Source organism: Drosophila nasuta, chromosome 2L (assembly GCF_023558535.2).
Source record: "Drosophila nasuta strain 15112-1781.00 chromosome 2L, ASM2355853v1, whole genome shotgun sequence".
NCBI classification, from domain to species: Eukaryota; Metazoa; Arthropoda; class Insecta; order Diptera; family Drosophilidae; genus Drosophila; species Drosophila nasuta.
In genome coordinates, this window is record NC_083455.1 from 21,134,921 (window position 1) to 21,162,640 (window position 27,720).

Here is a 27,720-nt window from a genome sequence, read left to right on the forward strand (position 1 = left end):
TCACTACGACCATCGCATCGATCATCTTTATCACAGACAAGGATTGTATATTTTATTTACGTTGAAAATGGATCAGCATAGCGCGGACAATTGCAAGTGCCACAAGCAAACGCAGCCGGCACAACAAACACTCTCCGACATGGACTTTGATCGTGGCATCTGGAATGCAGGTAACTTTTCATTAGCTTCAACTTCAACTTGATAGCCAAGCTGAATGCTTTCTTTTTTTCATTGTTAGCTATCTACAATGAGGTGGATCGCGTGCGCGAATTCATCAAGAAGGGTCAGGCCATGGCACGGGATGACTGCGACTATACGGCATTGCATTATGCGGCACGCAATGGCCACGAGCAGATCTGCAAACTTCTGCTCGACGAGGGCAAAGTGGACGTGAATGCGGTGACCAAGGCGGGCGCCACATCTCTCCATCGTGCTGCAATGATGGGTAATCTAGATACCCCTTTATGTCTAGAAATATTCACTAAATTTGCTACTCATTCATTCCAGGTCATCTTGATATTGTTAAGCTGTTAGCAACACAGCCTAAGGTCAATCTGTTGCTTCAAGACGAGTGCGGTCAGAGTGCATTGCATCGTGCGGCATTGCGTGGACAACTAGAAGTGTGTCGATATCTGTTGCAGCAGCAGCCCGAACTGAAGCTGCTCAAAGACAAGAAGGATAAAATTGCATTCGAGTATATTATGGAGAATGCCAACGATGATTTCAAGCTGCTTCTAAAGCCCTAAAATCATGAAATCTTAAAAACAATACGCAACTTTTCGTAGCCTTAATCAGTTTCTGAACAAAACCTAATATAATATGGCGGATTCGAATTGACCTAAAATCAAGCTATATATATATAAATATAGTATGAATATTGTTGTTAGATTGTAGGCAATTACTTCAATTTGCAGTATTGTATGTATATTTTTGTCAATTCTTTATAAACTGTAAGCGCAAAAATGTAAGAAAAACTTTTCATATTTTATAATTTTTCATTTTCCGAAAGTAATGCAAAAAAACATTAACAACAATATATAAATATTGCAACGTTTTTTAAAATTCTCATTTAAAAAAAAAAGATAAATCTTGTCATAAATGTTGTAAGAAAATACTCCTTTAAAATATTTCAATAATCCATTCCCTGATAAATCTTTATTGAAATGCTAAAAAACGTTTACAAAATACAGCAACGTTGCTCGAAATTTCCAATAATTTAAAATACAACTTTAACAATAATGCTGTAAGAGAAAACTCTATTCATATTTTATAATTTCCCCGCCCTGCACTGAATACATCTTAATTGAAATTAATGATAAAAACGATTCAAAGAGAAATGTTACGTTGCCCAATAAGTTCATTGGCATTGTGAATTCTAAACCTTATTGAACAATATGATAGATATTTACTGTATAAGTATGCCTATGCTATATGGGGTGACTAGAGAAGAACTTGTACTCGAACCTTTTTAAAATTGCAATTTGACATTACATAAACTATCACTAAGGGGCAATATACAAACTAAACATACTTATGCTACCATACATTAACATACATTATTACAACATTACAAATACATCATTCATAATTATAAATCTAAATAAATTTTTAGAACCCTGCACTGTGCTTAATCCCAGGACTCTATTGAACGCAACATCGGATTCAACGGCAATTGCCTGCTTCGTATTGTCGGCACCTCCGAGAACTCGCTCACATATCGCTTTAACGTTGCGGGCATGCACAGTTTCTCCTCGACGATGCGGGCGAGCGTGGAACTCTGATCTGTGGGCGGACAGAGCTGATGGAGTGACGATTGTTGCTGTTGCAACGGCAGCAACAGTTGCTGGCGTATCACTTGACGCGACAGCGATTGGAGCGAACGCGGCTCCGAGCTGAGTTGTCGATAATTTGTGGCTGACTGAGGAAACTTCAGACCGGCATTTGCCAGCAGCTGAGCCAACCCAAATGCCTGTGGCGTGCCCAGCGAGCTCAGCTCGTTAATCACTTGTTCTGCGCAGATCTGTGAGAGGTGGCAGCCTTCGCGTAGCAACAATTGCGCCATGTCCAGCTTATGCAAGCTGATGGCGCGCGCCAACGGTGTTTCGCTGTAGACGAAGCCACAGACCAGCGTGGGCGGCGCCTTGCAGCTGTAGAGATCGCGTCTAGCGCTGGGCAGCTTGGCGAGCAGTACACGCAAAATGCTGCTGAACTGTGTAATGTCATCGATCTGCTGGACAGCAAACAACAGCAGTCCTTCGTCCTGCGCCTCCGTGTAAAGTCCCAGACTACGTTGCTTGTCAGCCTCTTCCAACATATAAGCCAGCAGCTTGGGCAGCTGGCGATGTATGGCCAGCATGATGGGTGTGCAGTTGTCGTCGTCACGTAGGCTCAGGCTATCGCCATGCTCCAGCAGCAGCTTGATCATTGCCAGATCCACGCTGCGTGGCCCCACACAATGATGCAACAGATGATGCGAGGGCAGTCGTCGGGCGCCACGTTCCAGCAGCAGCTGCGCCAACTGTAAATGGCGTCCGATGGCTGCGAAGTAGAGAGCTGTGCTGCCGCGCTTATCCTGCAGATTGATGCGCGCTCCTCGCTTGATTAACTCCACTGCGAGCTCCTGAAGATTGCAGATAATTGACATCATTAGCGGCGTTTCACCTTCGTCATCGGTCTCGTTGATATTGATGTTCGTTTGCAGCAACAGCTGTGCTGCGGCACTGCAGCGATTCTCGATGGCCAAATGGAGCGCCGTCTTGCCATCACTTAGTGTCTTGGCATTGACCAGGGCGCCATGCTTGATCAGCAGTCGCGTAACCTCCGCGAAGCCGGCGCCAACGTGAAGTGGCGAGTAGCCTTCGCTGTTGACCACATTGATCGGTGCCTGATGCTTGAGTAGCAGAGCCACACACTCGGCGTGACCCCAGGCGGCGGCATAATGAAGTGGCGTCGCCAAATCCGAGTCATAGAGATGTGGATCCTGTTGGCGGCAATTGGGACAGCATTGCGTCAAGAATTCACCGGTATTTTCAAAGGTCTTGGCATAGTAATGATATAGTTGCGAATCTTCGCCACCGCCATTTGAATTCTCCGAGTCGTTCTCCTCGCTCTCAAATTCATCAACCCATTCCAGTTTCTCCATGCCATCTGGTGTGCTCTCCATCTCCAACGTATCGGTGTGAGCTAGCGAAGAAGATTGACAGATTTATAGTCTCTACACTCTGACATTAAATGCAATGCATTGCTGTCTACCTGGCCAACAGCTGCATACTGAGACGGTCTCAGACCTCTTCCGACTCAGCACACAAGTTGGCTACACCCAAACTGCTGCTCAGCTATTCAAATAAAAACCGGTTCTCTCACCCGCCCCTCTTCGATCGTCGTTTTACGCTATCAATTTGGGTCATTGGTCACTACACCACAAGAAACTCAGCACATTGTAGATATGTTTTAATCTTTAAAACTATCTGAAACTTTCGTATATATTTTACTATTTGGAATGTTAAGCCTACAAATTAATTTCGTAAATTACTTTAAAATAATAATACAATTTTTAACAAAAAAGATTGTTATTTTTTCATTGCATTTAAAAAGATTGTAACGTTTGCTAAAAAGAAAATAAAACTAAAATATAATAATAAAAGGATGACTTCTACCATAGACTTTAAAATGCATTTTTGAAATAATCACAAACAAGTTTTTATATATTTTTTCAAATCCTTGAATATAAAAAAAGCAAAATTTTTAAATAAAAATGTAGTTTTAATATATACATTGTAAATTAAATTTGTAAATTTATAACAAGTTGAATACACTTCTTGTTGGATGCACGGGTCTCGGCTCTAAATATAAATATACTACAAATTCACATTCTGTTTGTTTAGATTCGAAAAATTCTAAAAAAAACTCATCTCTTTTTTTTAACTCTAAATGAGAATTACTAAATTTCTGATCTAAATTTTTATATTTTAAATGATTTAATATAAAGACATATGTATACTCAATTTTTTGTATTATAACTTATTTGAAACGTGTTGATTTTCCTAATTGAATTCGCGACGCGACAATTGAGAGGCAACTTAACTCTGCCATTGATTTTGTTCAACCAGCTGTTGGCCCTGAACCCGTGTGTTCACTTCGACACTTCGTGTCGTTCAACTTACATGGCTGGAAGAGATTCAGCTGCGGCTCTTCGCAGGATTGCACCAGGAGTTCAAGGAGCTCGGCGTCACCAAGCAGAGCAGCTGTGCCGACCGCAGTGCGACCACAAGTGGAGGATACATAGGTGGCCTGGGCACCTTCGATGATACAGTTGAGGGCCTGGCCAAAGTCGCCGCTATGAACGGCGCTCAGCAAACGTTCGTTGAGATCGTAGGATAGCATATTGCCATTGAATTGTATTGTAAGCAAAAGAGCAGCTGCAAAAATGTGCAAATAATCCAACTAAATGCAACGAAAATGTTTTGTAAAACGCACTGGCCGGAAAAGCGCACGAAAAGAGACTGAAACACGCACAAACAAAAGCAGCAGCCCGATAAGAAAAATCCACCACCCAGCGACATTGAAGAGAGCGAGATTCAAATTCGAGAGAATATACGTATTCCAAAAATAGTGGTGGAGAGTATAGTTTCGTTCAGCTGTGTGGTACATTGTGTGCAGTTTACACACAGCTACAAAGTTGGGGTTACTTTATTTGTTACTCAATTGGTTTCTTTAACATACAACTAAATTACTTGATCTCCTTAGTTTCCTTGGCGTTCTGCAGTGATTCCGTAATGAAAAGTTTAGCCAGCGATTGCGAACAGAATTGTGCAATATGCTGGGCATGCGTATTGATTTGACCCGAAGTAATGGTGGCCGTTAACCTGGCCGGCACCGGCATGGGACGGAACTGCTTGATGACCTCCTCTTCGGGCACCGTTGGCTCGCCCTTCGAGGTGCGCACAGCATTCTCCGCGGCCAACTTGGCCAGAGCACGGTGTTTTTCCTAAAATTATGAAAAACAATTATTAATTGTGTTGATTTTTAGTAATAGTAAATCAACCACTCACCGTGTCCTGCTTGAAAACCACCTGCTGATACTTATTGTAGCGCACGGCTTCCTGGTAGAGTTCATCCACACGTTCAATGAGGCTACGCATATGATTCTCCAACACGGATGCAGTACCCAAATCCAGGAAGTTGTGACCCTTATCCTCGGGCAACAGTTCGTTCAGTTCGCTCATCATAATGTTCGTGAGCGGTGAGTTCTTGATGACAATGGGAATCTCGGCAAAAAGACTCTCATAGCCCACTTTCAAGGTGCGGAATGCCTCAGGCGTAAAGTCGCCATCCTTGTACATCTGTATGGCCTGCGGTGTGAGGCGATAGGCCTTTAGGCACAAGAAGCCACGAGATGATTTCTGGGTGTCGTAGACAACGACCACAGACTCCTCGATGCTGGTCTGATAGTGATATTGGGATTCCAGCAGTGCCATCGACAGGCTGTTGCCCACATCGGAGCTCTGATACCAGCCCACATGCAAGTGATCGACATTGACGCGACGCAGACGACGCATCACCGTAAGCTGGTACATCTCCTCGTCCATGTTCTCGTCTCCGCTCTTGGGGAATGGGAAGCAGTTGGTAATCTCCAGGCACTTGTCAACGACCAGGCCGAGCAGGGCGCCCTGGGCCAAGTCCATGTTGCTAGATTCCTCATGGCAGTGCTTCACCATCTTCATGACGGCCTAAAAAGAGAATATTCATGTTTAACTATCATAGCAAACATAAGTGTGATTCTTATACATGGCATTTGTCATCGTTCTCTCCCGCGCTCTCTCACAATTTGCACGCACTCACCCACACACACACACACATGCACAGCAAGTTTTAGGCACAGCGCGTGGCATTTAATAGCATTTTAATGTTGCATTTATTTTAATTGCACTTGTACCCATCTCATTGCAGTTTGTTAATAACTTACCAAACCGTCGCATTGTACATAATTGATGGTATTATCCGAATCCTCGGTACGAGCATGACGACCACCGCGGTTTGCCATTTTGACAACGAAGACGACAAGAAAGAGAAAAGACGTGAAGTTGGCTGCACATGTACGCGGACACCGCCAACACTTAACGTTTACCAACACTTGAAGCTTGCAATGCAAATTTACAGCACTGTACGATATCAGCTGTTGTTGTGTGCCGACTGCGATAACAAAATAATACAAAAAGTGTTTGTTTCTCTTTTTTGTTTATCTCAGTAAATTTAATTTAATGTAGTTGCTGACTTTGACAGAATTTGGAAAGAAACGAGAGTGTACTGATACCGAGTTGTTAGTCGAACAACGCAACGCTGACTGGCAACTAAGGCAAGAACAACAAAAACAGCAACAATGTCCAATTGGCGTGAACTATTTCCAACCAAATTGACTTTCATAATTTTCCTGCTGTACATGTCATTGTTTATTGGACAAGGTAACTTGACTATTATCTACAAGGATCGACAGCTAATTTCTTACAATTATTTCACAGGCATATTTGTCACAGCATCACAGGAATCTAATAATTCGTATAGTTATAATACGGTGACCGTTGTGCTGCTCACCGAAATCCTTAAGCTAATTGTCTCCGCTTGCCTCTACTGCAGGGAGTAAGTAGCAAAGGTCACTTGGGAAACAACTTGTTAATTAATTACGGATTCGAATTGCAGAAACAATCTACGCTCGCTGCTGCACGATGTGCACAAAGATCGCAAGGTGCTAGCGCTTTATATGGTGCCTGCATTTCTTTATTGCCTCTACAATAATCTCGCGTTTGTGAATCTCGCCACCTTCGATCCGACCACATATTATCTGCTACTGCAGCTTCGCGTCGTTGTCACCGGCGTCCTCTTTCAAATCATCTTCAAGAAGTATCTATCGCGTCGCCAATGGATCTCACTTTTGCTGCTGACGCTCGGTTGCATGCTGAAGCAGGTAGACTTGAATAGCTTCTACAGCGATGCGAATGACGATAGCGAAGCTGCTGCACTTCAAGCAGGTGGCGGCGACCCTACGGCTGCCACAACAAAAGCTGTGGCCAAAAATATGACTGGCTTTGATTTTAGTATCAGTGCGGTGTTCATCTTGGCGCAAACGATCTTTTCATGCTTAGCGGGTGTCTACAATGAGTACCTACTAAAAGACAAAGGCGCTGATGTCAATATCTTTGTGCAGAACGTGTTTATGTATCTGGATTCGATTGTCTGCAATGCAGTTATACTGTTATTCCGTGGAGAACTTTTCAATGCATTTAGTGGCCACAATTTGGGAAGCATTATGCGCTTCAGTGTGATCATTATAATTGTGAACAATGCGGCCATTGGTATTGTGACGAGTTTCTTTTTAAAGTACATGAACTCGATTCTCAAAACATTCGCCAGCGCCTTGGAACTCCTTTTCACGGCTGTGCTCTGCTATTTCCTGTTCGCCATACCCATCTATATGAATACGGCGCTAGCAATTGCCGTAGTCTCGTATGCAATATATTTGTATACGCAGAGTCCGGTTGTTAATCTGGGCAAAGTACGTCCGCTGACGCAACTGAGTGAGGCTACAGCGAATCCCAAGGAGAGAGAAGACAAGCGAAAGCTCTTGGATGAGCAGCAGGATGAGACGGACTTAGAGATGGATAATATAGTTTAACAATAACGCAATCTTCTCATAGTGTAAATAGGTCGCTACTGAATAGTCACTGCCCTTTGTAAGTGTTGCAGTGCAGTCACTGCCTTTTCCTAGAGTGTTGCAGTGCAGCAAAGTGCCTAAACATTTGTTTTAAACGAAAAGCGAGCGTGCAATCTTTGTATGTATGAGCATATGTGTATGTGTATATAGCGTTTCCGTTTTAGATAATAATTCAACATGTACTACATAAATAAACATAACACTTTCAAAAATTGACTTTCGGTAAGGAACAAAGGCTTTTATTTTACAAATGAATATTAGTAATGTGGTGGGGATTTAAGCGCTTGTAATGCAATTTCCTCATGATGCTTATGATTATCTGCACATTCTGACAAATGCTCCTCCATTTCCTCTTCCAGCAAACGATGAGTTGCATTATATTTGCAAATTGCAAGTGGAGGTCCTTTGTAATTGCGTGCGCATTTAATTATGTGCCCAGGCATTTTATATAGCACAATGCGATGCTCCTTGTTGTAAGGACAGGTGCCATATTGAAATTCGTCCATTTTAAATACTGCAATTAAGTATAATTAATACGATTCTGTATTACAAATCTGAATGATTCCATTTACACCTACAAGCTTTAAAAGTACCGCTACTTTAGAAATTTCGTTCTAGAGATGATTTGTAGTATCTGCCTTAACGATATTTTCACGTGCTTCTGTGATTTACAATACAGTCGTATCGATATTTTGTGAAATATCAGTAACATAATATCGTGATGAGTGACGCGCCCAGTAGATCAAGCGATTAGATGCAAGCCCAAACCAAATATAAATTAATTAATTCTACAATTTAAAATTCAAAATTGTATTTTTAAAATAAATCGTTCTCTATTATATGCGCTTAAATTAGTTTGCGTAATTACAGGTACTCGATATCATGAATCATCATCATCGCTAATCGATACTCTTCGAATGTTGAAAGTAATCCAGCAGTATTGCCTCCCGCCCGACCCCTTGCTTCATTCATTCATTGAAAAGTTATCGTACAGTTCGGACGTCACTTTTGTTTCGACGCAAAACAAACGACAAAAAAACTTTAATTGCAAATAGTGAAAAAAATTAAATTTTCATTGTGAACAAAAAGCAAAATGGCTCGTACTAAGCAAACAGCTCGTAAATCAACTGGAGGCAAGGCTCCACGCAAACAATTGGCCACTAAGGCGGCCCGCAAATCTGCCCCCTCCACTGGCGGTGTGAAGAAACCTCATCGCTATCGCCCTGGTACCGTGGCACTGAGAGAAATTCGTCGCTACCAAAAGTCTACTGAATTGCTCATCCGCAAGCTGCCGTTCCAGCGTTTGGTGCGTGAAATCGCTCAGGATTTCAAGACCGATTTGCGTTTCCAGTCTGCCGCCATTGGCGCATTGCAGGTAAGCCCAACAACAACATTGCTATGAGAATATCTTGGCGGGAATGTTGTGGAAAAATTGGTGGGAATTATTATCTTTTGTAAATTGTCAAATTCGTCATGTAATGTAAAATGATTCTAATTATAGGAAGCATCTGAGGCCTATTTGGTGGGTCTTTTCGAGGATACAAATTTGTGCGCCATCCATGCCAAGCGTGTCACCATCATGCCCAAGGATATTCAGTTGGCCAGACGTATCCGTGGTGAACGCGCCTAAACAACGTCGTGTCCGCCATCTTTAATTAGCAAAGCAGCAGCAGCAAACGGCCCAACAACAACAACGGAGACGACAACAAAACCTGCGCAGTCGACATCAGCGACGTTAAGCGCAGCTGCTGCGGCCGCTTAGTCTTAAGTTTCATAAGATTTATTATACTTTTATCTACTTAAAATATAAGTACAAAAAAAGAAAAAAGCAAATACTATGCGAATTTTGTGCGTGTAATAAAAATAGATTTTTGCTTTGTGTAAAACTTTTTGCTCTAAAACAGAAAGCATTCATATTTATTAGTTGAACAGCGCAACGCTGACTGGCAAATAAAACTAATTCAATAAAAACAGCAGCAACGTCCAATTGCCGTGAACTGTTTCCAGCCAAATTGACTTATAATTTTCCTCATCCCAAGGAGAGAGAAGACAAGCGAAAGCTCTTGGATGAGCAGCAGGTTGAGACGGACTTGGAAATGGATAATATAGTTTAACAATAAATAGGTCGCTACTTAATAGTCACTGCCCTTTGTAAGTGTTGCAGTGCCTAAACATTTATTTTAAACGAAAAGCGAGCGTTCCATCTTTGTATGTAGTAACATACATACATATGTTGTATGTGTATGTTTTAATACCGTTTCCGTAAATAAACATAACGACTTTCAAAAATTGACTTTCGGTAAGGAACAAAGGTTTTATTTTACTCAAATGAAAATTAGTAATATAGTGGGGATTTACGCGTTTGCAATGCAATTTCCGCTCATCATCCTTATGATAATCTGCACATTTTGAGAAAAGCTCCTCCATTTCCTTTTCCAGCAAACGATGAATTACATTATATTTGCAAATTGCAAGTTGAGAACCTTTGTAATTGAGCGCGCATTTAATTATGTGCCCAGGCATCTTATATAGGAAAAGGCGATGCTCCTTGTTATAAGGACAGGTGCCATATTGACATTTGTTCATTTTAAATACTGCAATTAAGTATGATTAATACGATTCTGTATTACAAATCTGAATGATTCCATTTACATCTACAAGCTTTTAAGGGACCGCTACTTCAAAAATCTCGTTCTAGAGTTGATTGGTAGTATTTGCTGTAACGATATTTTCACGTGCTTCTTCGATTTACAATATGGTCGTATCGATATTTTGTGAAATATCAGTAACATAGTATAGAGATGAGTGACATAAATTAATCAATTCTATAATTTAAAATGCAAAATTGTATTCTCAAAATAAATCGTTCTCCATTATATGCGCTTAAATTAGTTTGCGTAATTGCAAGTACTCGATATCATGAAAATGTAAATGCATTATCGTTAATCGATACTCTTCGTATGGTGAAAATAATCCAGCAGTATTGCCTCCCGCCCGACCCCTCGCTTCATTCATTCATTGAAAAGTTATCGTACAGTTCGGACGTCACTTTTATCTCAACGCAACAAAAAAAACTTTAATTGCAAATAGTGAAAAAATTTAATTTTCATTGTGAACAAAAAGTAAAATGGCTCGTACCAAGCAAACAGCTCGTAAATCAACTGGAGGCAAGGCTCCGCGTAAACAATTGGCCACTAAGGCGGCCCGCAAATCTGCCCCCTCCACTGGCGGTGTGAAGAAACCTCATCGCTATCGCCCTGGTACAGTGGCTCTGAGAGAAATTCGTCGCTACCAAAAGTCTACTGAATTGCTCATCCGCAAGCTGCCGTTCCAGCGTTTGGTGCGTGAAATCGCTCAGGATTTCAAGACCGATCTGCGTTTCCAGTCTGCCGCCATTGGCGCATTGCAGGTAAGCCCAACAACAACATTGCTATGAGAATATCTTGGCGGGAATGTTGTAGGAAAATTGGTGGGAATTATTATCTTTTGTATATTGTCAATTTCGTCATATAATGTAAAATGATTCTAATTATAGGAAGCATCTGAGGCCTATTTGGTGGGTCTTTTCGAGGATACAAATTTGTGCGCCATCCATGCCAAGCGTGTCACCATCATGCCCAAGGATATTCAGTTGGCCAGACGTATCCGTGGCGAACGCGCCTAAACAGCGATGTATCCGCCATCTTTAATTAGCAAAGCAGCAGACAGCCCAACAACAACAGCGGCAGCGACAACGAAGATGACAACAAAACCTGCGCAGTCGGCATCCGCATCGTTAAGCGCAGCTGCTGCGGCCGCTTAGTCTTAAGTTTCATAAGATTTATTATACTTTTATCTACTTAAAATATAAGTACAAAAAAAAAAGAAAAAATCAAATACTATGCGAATTTTGTGCGTGTAATAAAAATACATTTTTGTTTTGTGTAAAACTTTTTGCTCTAAAACAAAGCAGTTTTTATTTCTTTTTATTTTGTTGGGTGTGATTGATGTAGGTTTGTTTTAGGGGTTGATTTTTGTTATTATTCCAGTTAATAGCAAATACGATTTGATTTATTTAAAAACAATTGTATCGAGCATAGCTCCTAAGCATTGTACAATGTTGTTCTGCATAACCTTATCTACTTTCTCCTCCAAGTGTCGCTTCGGGTCCTGTTTACCCACATTCTTAATCGCCAGCTGCTCGGGCGTCATTTTTTCCTCGTCCTCGAGTGACTGCAATAATGGAAAAGGAAAATGAGAAAATGTTAATGAATTAGTATAAGAATGTGGCGAGTATTAAGGGTGAAAAAATTGCGTCGCTAGGATTAACGCCATTGGGTATTTAATTTAAGATCCATTATGTACATATATATGTAGTCTCGAGTGTGTAATATATTAAGTATGATTTAATTGTGATTTTTGACTTTTAAAACGATTGTTTAAATATAAATCACAGCTTAGGATTCCCATAGGAATATTCTCTTTGTATGGCATAGGTCTGTTTAACCGTAGTCTATTATATTAATATTTCTTCTTATTCCAAAGGGATGTCAGGGTTAAACCCAAGGCCACACAATATTTTATGACTCATTCGTAGTTCCCGGAACTAGTTCAATTTCTAAAATGCATTCTATATGTAAATATGATCCGTATTGCTAGCTGCTAGCGTTGCCATTCCATTTATTTGGTTACAGCACAACGTTGCCACTTTTTTTGAAAATAGTTTATAGGCAATACTTGAAATACATGTCTATGCAGTAATTTTAAGATTGACTCTTGGGAAGTAACTAACAATTCATTTAAAAATTTCATTAATATTTTAATGTGATATTCAAAACTAACACTGTAAAATAGATATTCCATAACTATGCGTTTATCTTTCAATTTAAAGTTCTCAAATGAAATCATTATTTTTTCTTCTCTATATTATATAGGTATTTAGAATCTTTCTAAGCTGAATATAGAGCAATATTGTTAATCTTTTGCCTAAAATATATTTATTTAATTCCCTATATTCTAAATTATTTCTAATCTGATGGAATATTTGCCAAATTACTTTAATATTCCCTATGTTTTTAATTGAGGTGTTTAAGCTTACCTTGTTGTAGTTCTTGGCCAAATCGAGCATCTCGGCCACTGTGTCCTCGTTGATGGAGCAGTGCTCGTTGTAGTCGGCCAGTGTCAAGCCATCCTTCCACGATTTCTTGTGCAAATTTAGCAGCATCTTCTGCTCCAGTTCATTCTTGCGATAATTAATGCTGATGGAGTAGTAGTGACGATTCAGGCCATGGATAAGTGCCTGTACCGATGGTTTTTGCAAATGTCCCAGATTCGAGGTGGTCTGACGCGGCTCCTGGCCGAGCACCAGCATGTTAGGATTGATTAGACGGAAGGCATCAATGACCACCTTGCCCTTGACCGACTGTATGGGATCCACGACAACGGCAACGGCGCGTTCGGACAATGCTTCAAAGGATTGTTGCGTATTAATATCGACGCCTGACAACCAGCAACCGAAACCAGGATGCGAATGGTACCAGCCGACGACCATTTCGGGGCGACCCGTCTGCTTAAGCATATCCAACATCTTGGCCTGAAACACGGGATCCACGGCTTCCACAGAGACTCCTGTGCCTGTTTGTGGCATAGCAAATACATCGATCACCTGGACCGTGTAATCATCGACGAATTCTCCCAGCATGAGACCCATGACCTCCATAGGCACGCCAGCACGTCCGTGCTTCAGCATCTTGAGAAGGGCCAGCGAGGAAATATATACTTGTTCGGCTGTGTCCACAACGGGGGCATCTGTTGGTGGTGCGGCCTGAGGCATTGAGCCGCCAAGACGTAGCAAACGATCCATATTTCAACTGCCGAGTGCACAAATTAAACGTTAGTTAAAACGCTAATTGTTCAAAGCATCTGATCACTTACCTTATTAGTATGTAAACGACGTGTGTTTGGAGCAAGTTTTTACTTAATTTTATCTTGAATTTTGCTGGCAGCAACAACTAACACAAAGCAGTTTCTTGCTCTTGCTTTTTTTTGACAGTCAGCGTCGGCAAAGTGCAAGTAATACTTATGTTATCGATAACAAGCCAGATTTCAACACTGCTAAATAAAAACAGCTGTGTGGTGTTAAAGTGTGGCCAACCATAGACTGCACAATGTTTACGATAACAGTTGTGCATTGCGCGATGCTATCGATATTAGGTCTTTTGGTCAATACGTCGCGCAATTCGCGGTGAATGTTGTTTAAATGTGTTTTAAAAGAACGCGCTAAAAATGCAACACATCTTAAGCTAAAAGTTGGAATGCGTTACGCTAGACCGACTCCCAGTTATTGGGTGTGAGACGACTTTTTGGCCTACCTTTAAAATTATAAATACCATGTGAAGCAAACGGTGCTTGTTGCTGCTGCAATGAGGCCGACCGGCTAAACACGGTGAGTACAACAAAAACAATTGTTTGGCAATTTAATTGCACTGCTGCTGCCTTTCACCTAACGCCCGCCTATTTTCATTCAAATGCCACTAATTCCCAGCCCTATGAACAATCATTTAAAATGCCAGGTCGTCAAGTCAAAGGTGGCGGCTCCCTCTCTCTATTCTCCCTCCTCCCCTCTTGTTTTTGCCGCCGCCGATCAGTCTGTTACTCCATTTTCGGTCTCGTTTGCACTTAAGAAGGTGAAGCGCGGCCATAATAAAAGTTTTTCCATCTTCAACAAACATTTTCCGTTTGCCATCAACAGCAGCAGCAAAAAGCAAACAGCGCGTCAAACCGTCGCAGCTTTTCAGTTGCAGTTTGTCGTTCGCCCCACGCGCTTGTATAACGTACTTTAACCACGCCGACAGTTTTTTAATTAGTTTAATTATCAACGCTATTTTTGCGTCGCGTCAACTCGTGTAATATTCGCAAATTCAGCCTGAAAAGGGGTAACTAAAAATATATTAAACACATATTCATGCACAGATTGAACAAAGTAGAAGAATTTAGTATATTCGTTTCAAGCAATTCGCTGTCAATGTTATTATTCTCTTATCAGCACGCAGTCAAAATTGTTGTTGCTTGATAATAATAACGACAGCAACACGGGGGCTGTGTAAACACTTTCCGCAAGAGGGCGTATTAGAAACAGTTATGTTCAAAGATCTCGATAACAATTACTCATCATCGTCAAATGCCATCACGTTGCTCTCGATTACACGATGGACTAACGTTGACCTTGTCGTCGAGTTCAAAGAAATGCGTTTAAAAGCATTTTGCAGTTATCGTCATAAAATCTCGTTAAAAACGTGGCAAAACACAAAAGCCGAAACAAGTAGATGAAGCAATACTTTCGCATAAGCGACTAGCTGCTACCCTGTTAATTGGAATTTATATGAATATTATTTCGGAAATACATACATTTTTAAAAACAACTTGTATGTTATTCAATTCTTCGCTAGAAAAAGTGTTTTATGAACCCAGTTTGTTATTATTATTTTGTTTATGTAGTGTTATTTAAAAAATTTGAATTGCTTTTTACAATGTGTATTTTATTCAATTCTACACTATACATTTTTATATGCTGTATTGTGATCGCTTTTAAATTTTTTAGCAATTATTAATCCTTTACATACATTTACTTTGATATATCATGCCCGCCACCAAATGTTTATCCAAGTTGATAGACCCGTTTCATGCAACTACAGGGTATTGAGACAAATTACATGCGGCAACTAAAGCTGTACAATTTGTACATATGCCCAAATCCATTTGTGTGTACAAAACAAAAATAAAAACACGTTTGTTCAGCTGTGAAATTGACCTTTTATAGCCTAAACTAAACTCAACTGTATTTTTCTTGGCTTGTCGTCCGTCCATAAGCAAAAGCGGAAATACTTTACAATGATAGCTTAAGAAATGCTGCAAGTCTTGAAGCCAAAACAAAACAAAAAAATGAAGATAATCAGGCCCTTGGCAGAGCCCACTTAAATGGAGAGTTGAACGTCGTTTTCTTTAGTAATTTTCTTCAATTTGTTGGGTCGAAAGTAATTTGTGTCTTCATTTCACTAATTTGCCGACTACTCATCGATTATGTGACCAGTGAAAACGTTAAGAACTTATCACAACATGCACCAGTTTGTCGATCTTCAAAAGCGCTTTATCATCACATTTTCTTTTCTACCTGAACTCGAAATGTGAGATAAACATCGCGCATCTGTTGAAGTATGCGAATGGTTAATTACATATATATACACAATTATCGTATTGAAAATCAAAAGTGATTAAAATGTGATTTCATTTCGTTCGAGTTTTCTTCTCATTGAAGTCGAATATCAAATAGCTGTCAAATTTCTCATCAGAAATATGAGTTACTTTAAATTCGTACTGCTTTCATATTTTGGAATTCGGTTTCCATGTGACCTTTTCGTCTGAAAAGCCTTTAATTATAAAATTGAGTATGTTTGGAAGTAAAGTTGGGATTTGTGTTTAGCAATGTTGTCAAAATTTTTTATTACTACAGTGTTGTCTTCTTAAATGTCAGTCCTGAAGAATATGTAAATATTGACTGAGATAGAAACATAATAAAGTTTTTTTTTTTATAATAGTATTAATATTACTTTCTTAAAAAGTTGTATGTCCTTACTATAATATCGAGTATGTTAGGAATTTAGATCTTTTTGAATAGTAATAATTTTTAATTAATTTATGGATATTTATTGTTAAAATCATGTTTGGCTCTGAAGATGTTTATAACCCTAGCCATATTATAATTTCACTGTTCCTCAAGATTGTTCACTTTTACAAGTGAATTCTTTTGAATTCCAAAGTTTTCTATGAATTTTCAATCAAATTATTGATACACTTAGAAACATATAAGGTAAATATAACATATATCAATTATTCAAATGATTTGCAAGTATTCGCAGACTCTCTAGACTAATTGGTGGCAATCAAACTAGTTTCACCAATTAAAGAAAATACTCAAGAGAACTAGATACATATGCTTAAGAGTAGTTGCAACACAGAGAGTAGTTGTTGTTGTGGGGGTGTTGGTTACAATTGGAGATGTGTGCACAGCTGCGTTTTAGGCTTTAACCAAGTCTTGGCAATGGGGTTTACGCAACTAGAACACTGCAGCCGAGTTAACGAGACACGCAGCTATTCATAACCAAAAGCCGCAGAAATATTGTGAATATCTTTTCAAACAAAATTTCATAACAACAACGTGCGACATGCAATCGACTTTAGTTTCACTTTTCATTGTGGAAAAATGCAGTGGCAAAGCGAAGGGGAGTTGTCAAGCGGGGAGTGTGATGGGGGAACGCTAAGATGTAGCTCATTAATTGTTTAGCTGAAGAAAGTTTTTAATTATTTGGTGGAGCGGCGAGCGTTTAAGATAATGAAGCTTTTAAGTCGTGCATTCATTTGAAAAATTGCTCAATTTTTTCATTTGTTTGTTGCAGTTGCTGTTGCTGTTGAAAGTGCAACAGACAATCGCAAATTTACAGGCAACAAATGATTGAATTGCATTAATTTGCATTTGATATTTTCACTTTCCACAGCTCGTCAGCGGCAACAGCAGCGCCAGCGATGACGTCCTTGTTGCCAATGGATACGTCATCAAAGGAACCGAAGTCGGAGCAGCTGGAGTTGGAGATGGAGATGGAGGGCAAACTGGAGTCAAAGAGCCCACATGCAACACCCACACGCATACCACATCCCACCCCAACCGCAACCAATGATGGGAATGGCGATGGCGGCAGCTCGGAGCATATTGTTCCACTGCGCCGTTCCGCCTCCATGCGCTTGCGCGGCACAAAATCATCGACACCACAATCGTTGTCGTGCCTTCCTGCCGGTGCTTTCAGTCCGCGCGCCAAGCTCGTCGAGAGCAGCTCACCATCGTCGCTAAGGTCTGCCTCAGTCGGCACCCATTCGGAACGTCGCTTAAAGCGTAATCGCAGCTGGTGCAATTTAGGCCAACACAACACAACGTTGAAATCCTTGCAGGATACGTCGACATCGACATCGACAGCGATATCGACAGCAGGGGAGCTTGCATTATGCAGCGACACACAGTGCCTGGAAATAACAGAGAGACAACAACAGCAGGAATCTGAGTTTAATCACGGCCTGGACATGTCCGCCTCCAAGTCGCGTAATATGGTAAGTTATAGCTTTGTTTCTTGTGCTTTGCCTGGCATACATTTTGTACTTGTATCGATTTTTATTATTCCGCCCGCAGCGCAGTTTAGCAATTGCTGCTGCTTCGACTGACTGACCTACGTAACTTAAAAAAGAAAACGTCCCCTCTGAAAGCAGACGTAACACACGTCATGTCAATATCATGTCCACTTTCATTATGAAACGCCAAACGCCAACCTCACCCCTTTGTGGGACTCTTGTCAACCCCAGCCACCCTCTCATTGCTCGCTTTTTTTATTACAATTCCCGCAATTTTACATACCCTAAATGACAGTGGAAAATTCCGTTTAAGTTAAGCTTAAGGTCTTACTTTGCATAATCTAGATTTCTTTATTTATTACTATGTATGCAAGATTATCCTAGCAAGCGGTGGAAAATTCCGGTGGGGTTCAAGTCAGGGAGAGGTTCCAAGTTTCTGTCATTGCTTAATGTTTCAAAAATACGTTGAAGGATTTGTCCCTCATACTCAACATATTTATATTAGGAAACTTTGGTGTTAAAATTCCTGGTTTTGTAATATTACCCTAATAATCAATCGAAATTCAAGCCAAGAACATGTCCCAATTACATTTTATATTTCTTACAGTCATTGTTTGGTTATAATTACAGTTGTATATATCCTTAATAACATATCCAAACTAAGCAGGGCCTAAGTACTACAATATATACTATTAAAACGAACTGTCATTGCTCCCATTATAATTGCTAACCGTAGTAGAACTATAAGTAAGACAAAAGCTGTAAAGGGAGCTAAAGCCCACTTAAGTAGGGAAAAGGGAATTGTTTATATACACTTCAATTTCAGTATTCAGTTTTCGAGTTTGTTCATACCTCATTTAGCTTATGGAGTTTAATAAACTCTAGCTATCCTACAAATTTCACAGCAATTGAGTAATAAATTACAGAGTTATACAACAAACTGTAATCAGCAATAAATTAAAGGGCGGCACTTCAAGTTGCACTGCTTGCACGAAGTGGAACTATACACTGCTTGCATAAGCAGTGTTACTAAAATTCAAATATGTTGTTGTAGAGTATACCGCAGTCGAGTTTACTTGCTATCCTCTGCATAATTAATGTGAAGCATATGTATGCAGCTTACAGCGCTCTCCTTTATTTCCGCTAAAAGTTGACTTGCCTCGTATGTCGTAGGGACATTTTAATTTTTTATTATTACTTGCAATTCAATAGAAATTTAAAAATAAAACAACTTAATTGATCTCATTGAATATTCAACTACTTTTATCATGTGTGCCATATACGTCAAACTTTTCCAATGTTTCCTCCGTTGAAACACAATTTTATATGCAAAAGATTTCAGATACGACGGACGACGAGTCTTACACTTTTGTGGAAGTAAAACGCCAAGTGTTTTGTTAAGTATGGGAAAGTGAATGCTCGACTTGCTCTTTCTCTTCTCAGCTTGTAAACAGAGCAAAGTTTGCATAATCTCTCGTGGGCAACAACAAAAACGACAAGAACAACGCTGTACTAACCGTAGTCATTCACTTTGCAGCTGTTTCAATTCCATTTGTATGGAACATGCGTTTTGTTCCATGCCCAAAGTGTACACAGCATGCCGAACAGCTGACGAGGGCCACAACAAGGAAATGCAAGTGGGCAAATCGCAGCTTTTGCAAATATTGACAAGAAAGGGAACTAGAAAAGCAAATACACAAGCAAGCACCCCCACACAAACACAAACACACCCATACACAACCTCACAACATACAAGCGTGCGCTCTTTCTCTCTCTCTTTTTATGCTTATGGCAGCGCTCTCACACACTTGCTGTCATTTTGTAGGGTTGCTGGTGTTGTTTTCTTGACTGCTTCTTTTTGGGCATCTTCTTCATTTCGCTCTTTCGCTCCATTGCGATTTGCGTTTCAGTTGATTTTTTATGCTCAACGTGAACGCGTGCAAAAGCTCTTTGTTATTGTTTGGAACTTTAATTAAGCAAAACTTGGGCTTTCGTGTGAATGAGCATTACTCAAGGTACATACATATATAACGAATACATGCACATGCATAGTATCTGTGTGTAACGCATTCTAAAATTGTAGGCAATGGCAATAGCTTAGAGTCTTTGAGGCTTGTGCTTGTGGCTTGTTTTAACGTGCTTTTTAAATGGTAATTATCCCATGCTGGCCTTTATTTAGCCGCAATTGTAGTTCGTTGGCCCTTTTACAACGCTTATGTATAAATAAAATATAATTATTGACATGTTGTGCATTCAACTGAACCAAATACGATTGTTGTGAATTATTAACTGACCAACAGAGGGAAGTGCAAAAAATGTTGAAAAATTAATAATAATAAAGCGGCAATTAGTGCTTATAAAATATATTTAATGAAAAGCTGCAAATCGAACGGCAATGTGTGTAAAGTTAACAATAAAAGAAAGTTAGCCAATGTTTAATTAAAGATAAATACATATAATTATTTGGCAATAATTTAAACTATTTTACAAATAGTACAGGAAATGATTTGTTAATTTGAAGCGAATCAATGCAAATCAATTAAGTCAACAATTAAGGAAAATACTTCGAAACTTCATACTACTAATAACTAAAATACTTTCCTATTTAAAAGTAATGAATATCGATTAATTATTTAATAGGTATAATTGCAGTTTATTATATAGCAGGAGCTATTTATAAAATATCTTAACTTTATATTTCGATACTTCGTGATGTTGCAATCTCTTAAATTTAATAATGAATTTTTTTTTATATAATTTAATTGGAGAAAAACGATTATGAACTTTAACTAGTTTCAAATAGCATGCAAAAAGTATGATATTATTAATAATTTTGTTTAAAGATTTATTTATTTTTAAAATGTATTGTATCCGTTCTTTATAGCGAGGCTTGACTGTTAGACCGCATATAGTGTGCCATAATAACAGATTGTTTTTTCCTTCAGTGACCCTGAAAAGTAGGCAAAATATATTGAAATGCTTGCCAAAAAAAAAGCGGCCTGCAATAGGACATCTGGGGAAAAAGTCTTGGCAGTGGTCCAACTAGGTTTTAATGGCCACAACGTTGCAACTGCAACAGCAAAGTGGAAGGTAGCTCACACCTGGGGGGCACTAAGTACTCGTAGTACAGGTAGCACTCAAATCAAAGCTATCGATTTTTCCTAAGTGATATTTGTGGCCCAAGTAAGACTGGGCTAATGGCTGCGACGTGACTGTAGAGCGGGGACTTTCAATTGTTTATTAAGTTAACGCAATTGCTACACACACAGTTAACTGCGGACTTGTTGGGCTCGAGTAACAATCATGTTGTACAGCAGAAGATAGTCTTACTTGGAGATAGTCGTAACTCTCTTTTTTTATACTTTTGCTCAGTTGTCTTCTCGTGCGTAAAATGTTTAAAGCCATGAAATGCCATGAAGTATTCTCAGTATTCTTCTGCTGTTAAACAATTAAAAATAGGGCAAGAAACTCATTACACGTATGATTATGAAATATGCATGAGGAACGTGCTGAGCGCACCTTCTAAAACCCTCAACTGTAGGCTTTTTTTCCTCCCCACTCCGCTGTTAACCTGATTTGCAGCAAAATATTCGCTAAAAGTGCTGACAATACTATCGCCCACTAAAATCAATGACGAGCTGGTCAATGACTGTCCCATCTCGAGAGTGGAACAACACTCATTGTCCACATATAGTTCTTCTACTACTAATAGTACTATTCTCATAGTGTATTCTAAATCAATTTCCATTTGGGTCACTCACAAATTGCCAGACAAGCGTTTGTTTCTCTTTTTTTTTTGTTTCTTTCTTTGAAATGACAACTGAAACTCTTTTCTGTGTGGTCTCATAATAGTTTTAAGTGCTTGAAGAGCTATTTTTGAATATCACCTTTTTGGGAACAAATTTGTAAATAAGCTAAATTTAAAGTGTAAATATTAAGATCGTTAAAATAAAGCCATTAGGTTAAGAATTATTATATTTAAGTTCGATTTCTCTAACTTCAGTTTGCAAACTGATAAATCGAGTGGGGAAATTGAGTTTCTATTTTACAAAGTTGAAATTGGTCAAGGTATTGAAAGATATTAAGCAGACTTTAGAAACAAAATGTTAAATATTAAGAAAGGGAATGGAAGGAAGGAAAATTTGCATTTAAATTAAGCTAAAATTTTCCAACCAACTCAACATATAAAATGTGTTGCAAATCATATTATGCAATTTAAACATTAATGTCAACAAAATATTGCTGAAAAAAGAGCTTAATAACAAAATTTTAAATATATAAATGATGGAAGTTAAGTCTTAATCTCGTTTATTATATTAAATAGAATTTGCAATGACTCATTTTAAAGTTAATACAATTTAATCGCTCCAAAAAGATAATCATTATTTTTACTGCACTCCCATGATATATTTATTCTATTCTATTAATATTTCAATAAAATGATCGTAGAGTCGATCGTAAGTCAAACCTGACCCATTTCCCAGTCCTTTGTGAAAAGGTGCTAAACTGCAAAAGATTCTGTAATTGGTGCAGAAAGTAACTCAGTTATGATTTGGTGGTCTAACCACGTAATAGAGGCTGCCCTCGGGAGGTTTTGCTTCCCCCCTTCTAGAGTAATAGGGGAGGGTAATAGGCAGTTAATTGACCACAAAAATGCTGCTGTGGCTGCAAATCTGCGAGGAACAAGCGAGGGAAGGGGGAAAGGTCCACAATGAAAGTCAGCAAACGCGCGCTGCGGTGTTCGAAATGTTTTGTAAATGTATAACAACAAATTGGTTTTCGGGGCGTTACGGTATTCGGTATTGTCTGATGTTGATGTTGTTCACTAGCCAGCCAGTCAGCTCCCTACAACTTGAGACTCCCTGCCCTTCCCCTCTAACCCCTCTCCCTCTCTCTACTGCTAGACACCCTGTCACGAAACGATCTCTTTTGATATTTGTTGTGTGGTGTTTTTTGTTGTATTTTTATTTTTTGGTTTTTTGCAAACATTGCGAAGTATGCACGAGTGAGCAGCAAAGCAATTGAGAGATTTGGACGCAACAACCGCAGAGATTAGCAACAACAGCGAAAGCAAAAATAAGAAAAAAAAAAGAAAGAAATTAAACAGTTAATCGCTTCGACTAAACATATTTCCATTTGCAGTCTTTGCAGCTAAACGGCGGCAGTGCTGAGACAACTGGCAAAACCAACTCCACGTCCACGTCCACGCCAAAGACACCCAAGACTCCATCGACGCCGGCATTGAACGGCGGTGTTTCAGGAGTTCACAGCTGTGTGCGAGACTCGCACTGTGCTCGCTCCTCCTCCTCCTCTAAGAGCCTGAGGAAACCGGAGGCCACAGCCACGAAGCTGTCGACGGTGCCGGAGACTAAGATATCGCCAAAGACGCCGCCAGTGACACCGGATTCGCCAAGCACCTATCTGGATGATGATCTAGACTCGATGTATTCATTCGCAACCACAACCTCGGGCCGCTCCACCATGTCCTGCGAGCATCCCTACGTGGCCAGGTGAGAGAGCAGTGCATGAAAAGGATTTGGTTTAAACAATTAGCAAATAGGAAGGCAAAATTCAAGACAATTAAGAAAGCCTGTGCTTCATTATACTATTTTACATTTATGGTAGATTTGAATTTCATAAGCCTAAAATAGTGCAGACAACTTTAAATAGTTACTCGTCATAAATTCGAATGCTATACTTTATAATTTCTATTTATAAATTTCAAATTATACAATTTCTATTACAATCAAAATTGTGATTTAAAAAGAAAGTCTTAAAGTATTAAGACTTATTCTAATAGCTTAGAAAAGTCTAGAGAAAGATAAGATAAAATTTAAATTAAAATCTGCATTAATTTGTAGCCTTTCAGTTAGTTCAAAGTTAAATGAAATTGCTAAGTAAACCCTAAAAATGCCAATTGATAACCAAATCATTTCAAATTCCTTCAGATATAATATCAAATATGAAAACTTCAACTAATCGTCTCAAATGTTGCAGAAACGGCACCACATTCAGCGGTCGCAAGATGAAGTACGTGGTGCATTGCTCCAACTATGCGGGTCAGGTGGGACCCGAGTACTTGACGCCAACGCAGCGGGCGCAGCGTCAGATACGCCGACTCAAGGAGTTGCTGTGCATTGCTCGCCAGGATCTGGAGGCCAAGGATACGGAAATAATGCGACTCACCAGGGAGGTGGTCGAATTGCGACTGTTCAAGGCATCGCTGAGTTCGCCCGAAGAGCGTTCCGCTTCGTCGGATGCGGTGACAGTGCGTGAGGCAGAGCTGAAGACGTCACAGGATGTGTCGCCCATTGTGGACATGGTGGATGAGGCGAAGTGCAGTCCACGGCACCTGGTGCGACTTCAACAGCAACAACAACAGCAGCAGCATCAACAGTTGCAGGTAATGCAAATGTCGGCGGAGATGCAGAGTTCATATGCGGACTCGGGACATTTTGAGGATCTGACAATGTCGTCGGTACACTCAAAGGATTCGCAGACGCAGAGTGAAATGACACCCGAGGCGGCGACCAGCAGCCTGGAGAACTACGAACTGCAGCGACAGGAGCTCATTCGGATGTACGAGCAACGCATCGAGGAGCTGATACGGAGCCAGGACAGTGCGAGCAGCGACATGAAACGTTCCCACAACGACAAAGTCGAGGCGCTGCTGCAGAAGCTGGCCGAGTGCAACACACGATACTCGGACATTGTGCCGGACTATGAGCATGCCAAGCAGCGCATACGGGAGCTGGAGAAGCAGCTGGAGGATCTGCAGCGCAAGCTGATCGAGCACGAGGAGAAACAGAATAAGATGTACTTGCACATGTATCAACAGGGTCAGGAAGCGGAGCGCATTTCGCGTGCCGATCAGGTTACGTTCTCTTGGCTTTATACTATTTTGCCTAGATCATTTTAATAGCCTCCGTTTCGTGTGTTGTTTTGCAGGCCTTGGAGCTGGCACAGCGTCAGCCGGACAGCAAGGTGTCCATCAATGAGCTGCTGCAGCAGCTGCAGAGCACACAGGATGAGCTGGAGAATATACGCGTAAGATTCTTCAATATATTTCTAATCCTATTTTCGGTTTTGTTTTGTGTGTTGCATTTTGTTGCATCGTGATTTTGTCGATCGGCTCATTCCACACAACCACAAAACGACTACAACAAAGCACACGTCAATCAATCAATCAAGCATTCAATCACATTCTTTATGTGTGTGTGTTTTGGACGTCACATTTCAATTTGGCGCCTTTGCCTGACTTTTAAAGCTGCTGTTAATTGAGATGGACGTCGTCAAACAAAACAAAAACAAAAAAAACATAAAAATAATCAACATATTTTTCTAATAATACATAATTCAAACAATTTGCAATTCTCATTTCTAGCTCTAAGTAATCGTAACATAATTAATAACATTTATCTAATTAATTTAATAATTTTTACAACATTTACATTTACAATTTGTTGCAAACTGCATTCGATTACATTAAAAAGAAGCAACGTTTTGATTTCGAGTAAAATACACGAATTGTTTTCTGTTGTTTAATTGCTTGTTTCATTCCATTCCGTATCGTTTCGTTTCGTTTCGTTCCGTTTCCATTGCGCGTTAGCAATCAAAGTACAGTCACCACCGTAGCGGAGAGAGTTAATTAATTACATTACTATCTAAACATGCATGTTGTAGAATTCTTTCTTGCATGTTCTTGTTCTATATAAATACTATTTTATATTTCTTTTTAATTTTCGAATTGATCAGCTGATTTATCTAGTGTTTTTCTTTATTGTTTTACTTACGATTTCGTTGGCAAATCTCTTTGAAATTCTTCCAATCAATCTATATATTTTATATATATATATATCTTTCAACTATACAAATATATATATACATATATTCTTTTGTCGTATAACCAAAACAACAAACCAACTATTTTTGTAGGCATCAGAGTGTAGAGTGAGGGAGTGCGGCAGTAATCACGCTCTCCTTACTGCAAAGGAGGCGATTTCTTTGTGGGTACTTGGCGCGCGTAAGGTTTGTAATATCCGTAAAACCCTCCCAAACAAAAAACCAAATCAAATTATTCAAATTGTATTTAACAAAGTTTTTCATTTATTTGCAACGACAACAAACAAAAGATAACTACATTTTTACTTTTTTTTATTAGTTTTACTTTTTTATTTGAATCATTGGCTATATCGAACATTTTGGACTTTCATCTATTCCCACAATCCCGAAAAACTATATATAAAGCATTTCATGTACATTCGCGCCATCATCATGTGGTTAAAGGGGGTGGGGCTGTGGGTTGGAACGTGTGAAATGGAACACGAATCACGCCGCAACGTGTGCCATTTCACTTTGTTGCGCAAGCTTCTTGTCGATATTCACTTCACTCTATCAATCGACAATTGTCGGTATTTTTAGTGGTAACTAGAGGTATGTTTTAATCTAAGATACTAAATACTAAACGTTGAATTTCGTTGCTCATGGAGCAACTGATAGTAAAAACTCGTAAAAAGCTAAATATACCTAAGTAACAAACATATAGCATGCGGTTCCATTTAAATACATAATTATATCCGTAGCAAACAACTTTTGCCCACAAACTCTAAATATACTCGTATATATTAAACATTTTCCCCATTAAATCTTCAGTGTTACATATACATAATTTAAATGTTCATATGTCATAAGCACCAATGAATCGATTTTATGTAAATACCATTACAAATTATTATATTTTTTATACCAGATCTAACCTCACTTTTGTTAAATTCTCAATCTATATGTTTACTAATCTCGAGCTCTTTCTTTTTGCACTCTTTCTCTCCTCTTTCAAACTAACCAACATCCACATAAATACATACATATATAGACGATATATCGTCGTTTATTGGAGGCCCAAAAGAATCGCACTCATGTCGATCCAGAAGTGACGTTGCAGTTCCTTAAAAGCGCTATTTTCTACTTTCTAACGGATAAGGAGAATTCCCAGGGCCATTTGCAGGCCATCGAGAGCATTCTGGAGTTCACCGACGACGAAAAACAAAAGATCAATCAAGCACGATCGCCAAAGTAAACAAAAAAAAAAAAAATATTAAGCGGATAAAGTTATCATCCATCTTTATTTATAGAACCAGCAAAATAATGTTTTATTTTTTAGTGTCGCTAAATTCATTGTTTTGTGTCTTGTTCAACTTAACGAATTTATTTTCAATTTTATTTTTTGTCAAAAATAATTTTGATAAATTGAGACGTACCCTAATATTTGTTTTATGGCGACAAAAGCAACGAAGAGAAAGAAAGAAAAAAGAATGAAAGAACGAAGAGAAAACCTTGTATAAATTTCATATATAAGAAGCTGTGTATTAATTTAGCAAATTTTGTGTTAAGCAAATGAGTACGTCCTTTAAAAATGTAAAATGCGATACAAACATAAAAAAAAACAAAAGACAATTTTATTTTAAAATAGTGTACATCCATTTTGATAGTCCTGATTGTCAGATTAAACTCAGGCATAAGCAAAAATCACATCTAGTTTTGATCGTGTTTCAGTGAAATTTTAATGATAAATAAATGCTAAAATACTAAATAGTTGATATATTTATTTCGCTTAGCTATATAAAAGTTTTAGCTCAATTTGGATTTCAAGTTTGCGCCGTTGCCCGCGATACTGCTATATTTGAATTAATGTAACGGTTTCTTTTGCACTTTTGCGTTGCTTGCGCAAATTTTTATAATATCGATAACAAAAGTAAGCTTAATATATTGTAGCACAAATTCCCAATCCATTCAAAAAAATACATCAAAACAAGTCATCTATCGATGACTATAAAATAAAAACATCGAAAACAGGTTTATTC

At 39.2% G+C, this 27,720-nt stretch overlaps 8 protein-coding genes and 1 long non-coding RNA gene across 16 annotated transcripts; 5 read left to right on the top strand and 4 right to left on the bottom strand.

Annotated features, from left to right (window-relative positions):
• The first annotated feature begins 35 nt into the window (after positions 1–35).
• On the top strand, positions 36–5,266 carry LOC132784098 (ankyrin repeat domain-containing protein 39). Its single transcript, XM_060789504.1, has 3 exons — positions 36–170; positions 239–445; positions 508–5,266. Exons 1-3 carry the CDS (start codon positions 68–70, stop codon positions 744–746), a joined length of 549 nt encoding a protein of 182 aa, XP_060645487.1. The 5' UTR covers positions 36–67; the 3' UTR covers positions 747–5,266.
• On the bottom strand, positions 1,628–4,383 carry LOC132784042 (poly [ADP-ribose] polymerase tankyrase-2). Its single transcript, XM_060789418.1, has 2 exons — positions 4,164–4,383; positions 1,628–3,183 (listed from the first exon to the last, which is right to left on the bottom strand). Exons 1-2 carry the CDS (start codon positions 4,381–4,383, stop codon positions 1,628–1,630), a joined length of 1,776 nt encoding a protein of 591 aa, XP_060645401.1.
• Positions 4,628–6,100, bottom strand: LOC132784069 (eukaryotic translation initiation factor 3 subunit H). Its single transcript, XM_060789454.1, has 3 exons — positions 5,966–6,100; positions 5,052–5,729; positions 4,628–4,987 (listed from the first exon to the last, which is right to left on the bottom strand). Exons 1-3 carry the CDS (start codon positions 6,041–6,043, stop codon positions 4,730–4,732), a joined length of 1,014 nt encoding a protein of 337 aa, XP_060645437.1. The 5' UTR covers positions 6,044–6,100; the 3' UTR covers positions 4,628–4,729.
• Positions 6,101–6,284: 184 nt separating this feature from the next.
• On the top strand, positions 6,285–7,905 carry LOC132784051 (UDP-galactose transporter senju). The gene is made up of 3 exons (XM_060789429.1): positions 6,285–6,461; positions 6,519–6,636; positions 6,697–7,905. The coding sequence occupies exons 1-3, from the start codon at positions 6,380–6,382 to the stop codon at positions 7,667–7,669; spliced, it is 1,173 nt and encodes a 390-aa protein (XP_060645412.1). The 5' UTR covers positions 6,285–6,379; the 3' UTR covers positions 7,670–7,905.
• A 15-nt stretch (positions 7,906–7,920) lies between these two features.
• On the bottom strand, positions 7,921–8,465 carry LOC132784164 (uncharacterized). The gene is made up of 2 exons (XR_009632235.1): positions 8,287–8,465; positions 7,921–8,222 (listed from the first exon to the last, which is right to left on the bottom strand). It is a non-coding gene; the product is annotated as an uncharacterized LOC132784164 (long non-coding RNA).
• A 208-nt stretch (positions 8,466–8,673) lies between these two features.
• LOC132784124 (histone H3.3A) lies at positions 8,674–9,615 on the top strand. Its single transcript, XM_060789541.1, has 2 exons — positions 8,674–9,083; positions 9,210–9,615. Exons 1-2 carry the CDS (start codon positions 8,802–8,804, stop codon positions 9,336–9,338), a joined length of 411 nt encoding a protein of 136 aa, XP_060645524.1. The 5' UTR covers positions 8,674–8,801; the 3' UTR covers positions 9,339–9,615.
• A 1,100-nt stretch (positions 9,616–10,715) lies between these two features.
• Positions 10,716–11,656, top strand: LOC132784119 (histone H3.3A). The gene is made up of 2 exons (XM_060789528.1): positions 10,716–11,117; positions 11,244–11,656. Exons 1-2 carry the CDS (start codon positions 10,836–10,838, stop codon positions 11,370–11,372), a joined length of 411 nt encoding a protein of 136 aa, XP_060645511.1. The 5' UTR covers positions 10,716–10,835; the 3' UTR covers positions 11,373–11,656.
• On the bottom strand, positions 11,286–13,766 carry LOC132784078 (26S proteasome non-ATPase regulatory subunit 14). Its single transcript, XM_060789466.1, has 3 exons — positions 13,622–13,766; positions 12,786–13,557; positions 11,286–11,920 (listed from the first exon to the last, which is right to left on the bottom strand). Exons 2-3 carry the CDS (start codon positions 13,548–13,550, stop codon positions 11,759–11,761), a joined length of 927 nt encoding a protein of 308 aa, XP_060645449.1. The 5' UTR covers positions 13,551–13,557; positions 13,622–13,766; the 3' UTR covers positions 11,286–11,758.
• Positions 13,767–13,981: 215 nt separating this feature from the next.
• Positions 13,982–27,424, top strand: LOC132783999 (protein quick-to-court). Of its 8 annotated transcripts, none has more exons than XM_060789355.1 (8): positions 13,982–14,132; positions 17,239–17,842; positions 23,003–23,370; positions 23,858–24,734; positions 24,809–24,907; positions 25,796–25,888; positions 26,733–26,932; positions 26,992–27,423. In XM_060789355.1, exons 2-8 carry the CDS (start codon positions 17,267–17,269, stop codon positions 27,173–27,175), a joined length of 2,397 nt encoding a protein of 798 aa, XP_060645338.1. In that variant the 5' UTR covers positions 13,982–14,132; positions 17,239–17,266; the 3' UTR covers positions 27,176–27,423. The 8 variants fall into 8 exon arrangements, with proteins under 8 accessions (XP_060645338.1, XP_060645331.1, XP_060645365.1 ...); XM_060789348.1 differs by lacking the exon at positions 13,982–14,132 and adding an exon at positions 14,477–14,622; XM_060789382.1 differs by lacking the exon at positions 13,982–14,132 and adding an exon at positions 14,477–14,622 and having other exon boundaries at positions 27,021–27,423.
• The last annotated feature ends 296 nt before the right edge of the window (positions 27,425–27,720 follow it).

Coding starts and splice junctions, on each gene's coding strand:
- LOC132784069 (XM_060789454.1), bottom strand. CDS start 6,043: ATGGCAAACCGCGGTGGTCGTCATGCTCGTACCGAGGATTCGGATAAT. Junction 5,730..5,965: donor ATGTACAATGCGACGGTTTG/GTAAGTTATTAA, acceptor TTCTCTTTTTAG/GCCGTCATGAAGATGGTGAA. Junction 4,988..5,051: donor TGGTTTTCAAGCAGGACACG/GTGAGTGGTTGA, acceptor TCATAATTTTAG/GAAAAACACCGTGCTCTGGC.
- LOC132784051 (XM_060789429.1), top strand. CDS start 6,380: ATGTCCAATTGGCGTGAACTATTTCCAACCAAATTGACTTTCATAATT. Junction 6,462..6,518: donor GTCATTGTTTATTGGACAAG/GTAACTTGACTA, acceptor ATTATTTCACAG/GCATATTTGTCACAGCATCA. Junction 6,637..6,696: donor GCTTGCCTCTACTGCAGGGA/GTAAGTAGCAAA, acceptor TTCGAATTGCAG/AAACAATCTACGCTCGCTGC.
- LOC132784042 (XM_060789418.1), bottom strand. CDS start 4,383: ATGCTATCCTACGATCTCAACGAACGTTTGCTGAGCGCCGTTCATAGC. Junction 3,184..4,163: donor GCTGAATCTCTTCCAGCCAT/GTAAGTTGAACG, acceptor CTTCTTCGCTAG/CTCACACCGATACGTTGGAG.
- LOC132784119 (XM_060789528.1), top strand. CDS start 10,836: ATGGCTCGTACCAAGCAAACAGCTCGTAAATCAACTGGAGGCAAGGCT. Junction 11,118..11,243: donor CCGCCATTGGCGCATTGCAG/GTAAGCCCAACA, acceptor TTCTAATTATAG/GAAGCATCTGAGGCCTATTT.
- LOC132784098 (XM_060789504.1), top strand. CDS start 68: ATGGATCAGCATAGCGCGGACAATTGCAAGTGCCACAAGCAAACGCAG. Junction 171..238: donor TCGTGGCATCTGGAATGCAG/GTAACTTTTCAT, acceptor TTTCATTGTTAG/CTATCTACAATGAGGTGGAT. Junction 446..507: donor CCATCGTGCTGCAATGATGG/GTAATCTAGATA, acceptor CATTCATTCCAG/GTCATCTTGATATTGTTAAG.
- LOC132784124 (XM_060789541.1), top strand. CDS start 8,802: ATGGCTCGTACTAAGCAAACAGCTCGTAAATCAACTGGAGGCAAGGCT. Junction 9,084..9,209: donor CCGCCATTGGCGCATTGCAG/GTAAGCCCAACA, acceptor TTCTAATTATAG/GAAGCATCTGAGGCCTATTT.
- LOC132784078 (XM_060789466.1), bottom strand. CDS start 13,550: ATGGATCGTTTGCTACGTCTTGGCGGCTCAATGCCTCAGGCCGCACCA. Junction 11,921..12,785: donor TGGCCAAGAACTACAACAAG/GTAAGCTTAAAC, acceptor CCATTATTGCAG/TCACTCGAGGACGAGGAAAA.
- LOC132783999 (XM_060789355.1), top strand. CDS start 17,267: ATGACGTCCTTGTTGCCAATGGATACGTCATCAAAGGAACCGAAGTCG. Junction 23,371..23,857: donor GAGCATCCCTACGTGGCCAG/GTGAGAGAGCAG, acceptor CAAATGTTGCAG/AAACGGCACCACATTCAGCG. Junction 25,889..26,732: donor GGGTACTTGGCGCGCGTAAG/GTTTGTAATATC, acceptor ATACATATATAG/ACGATATATCGTCGTTTATT.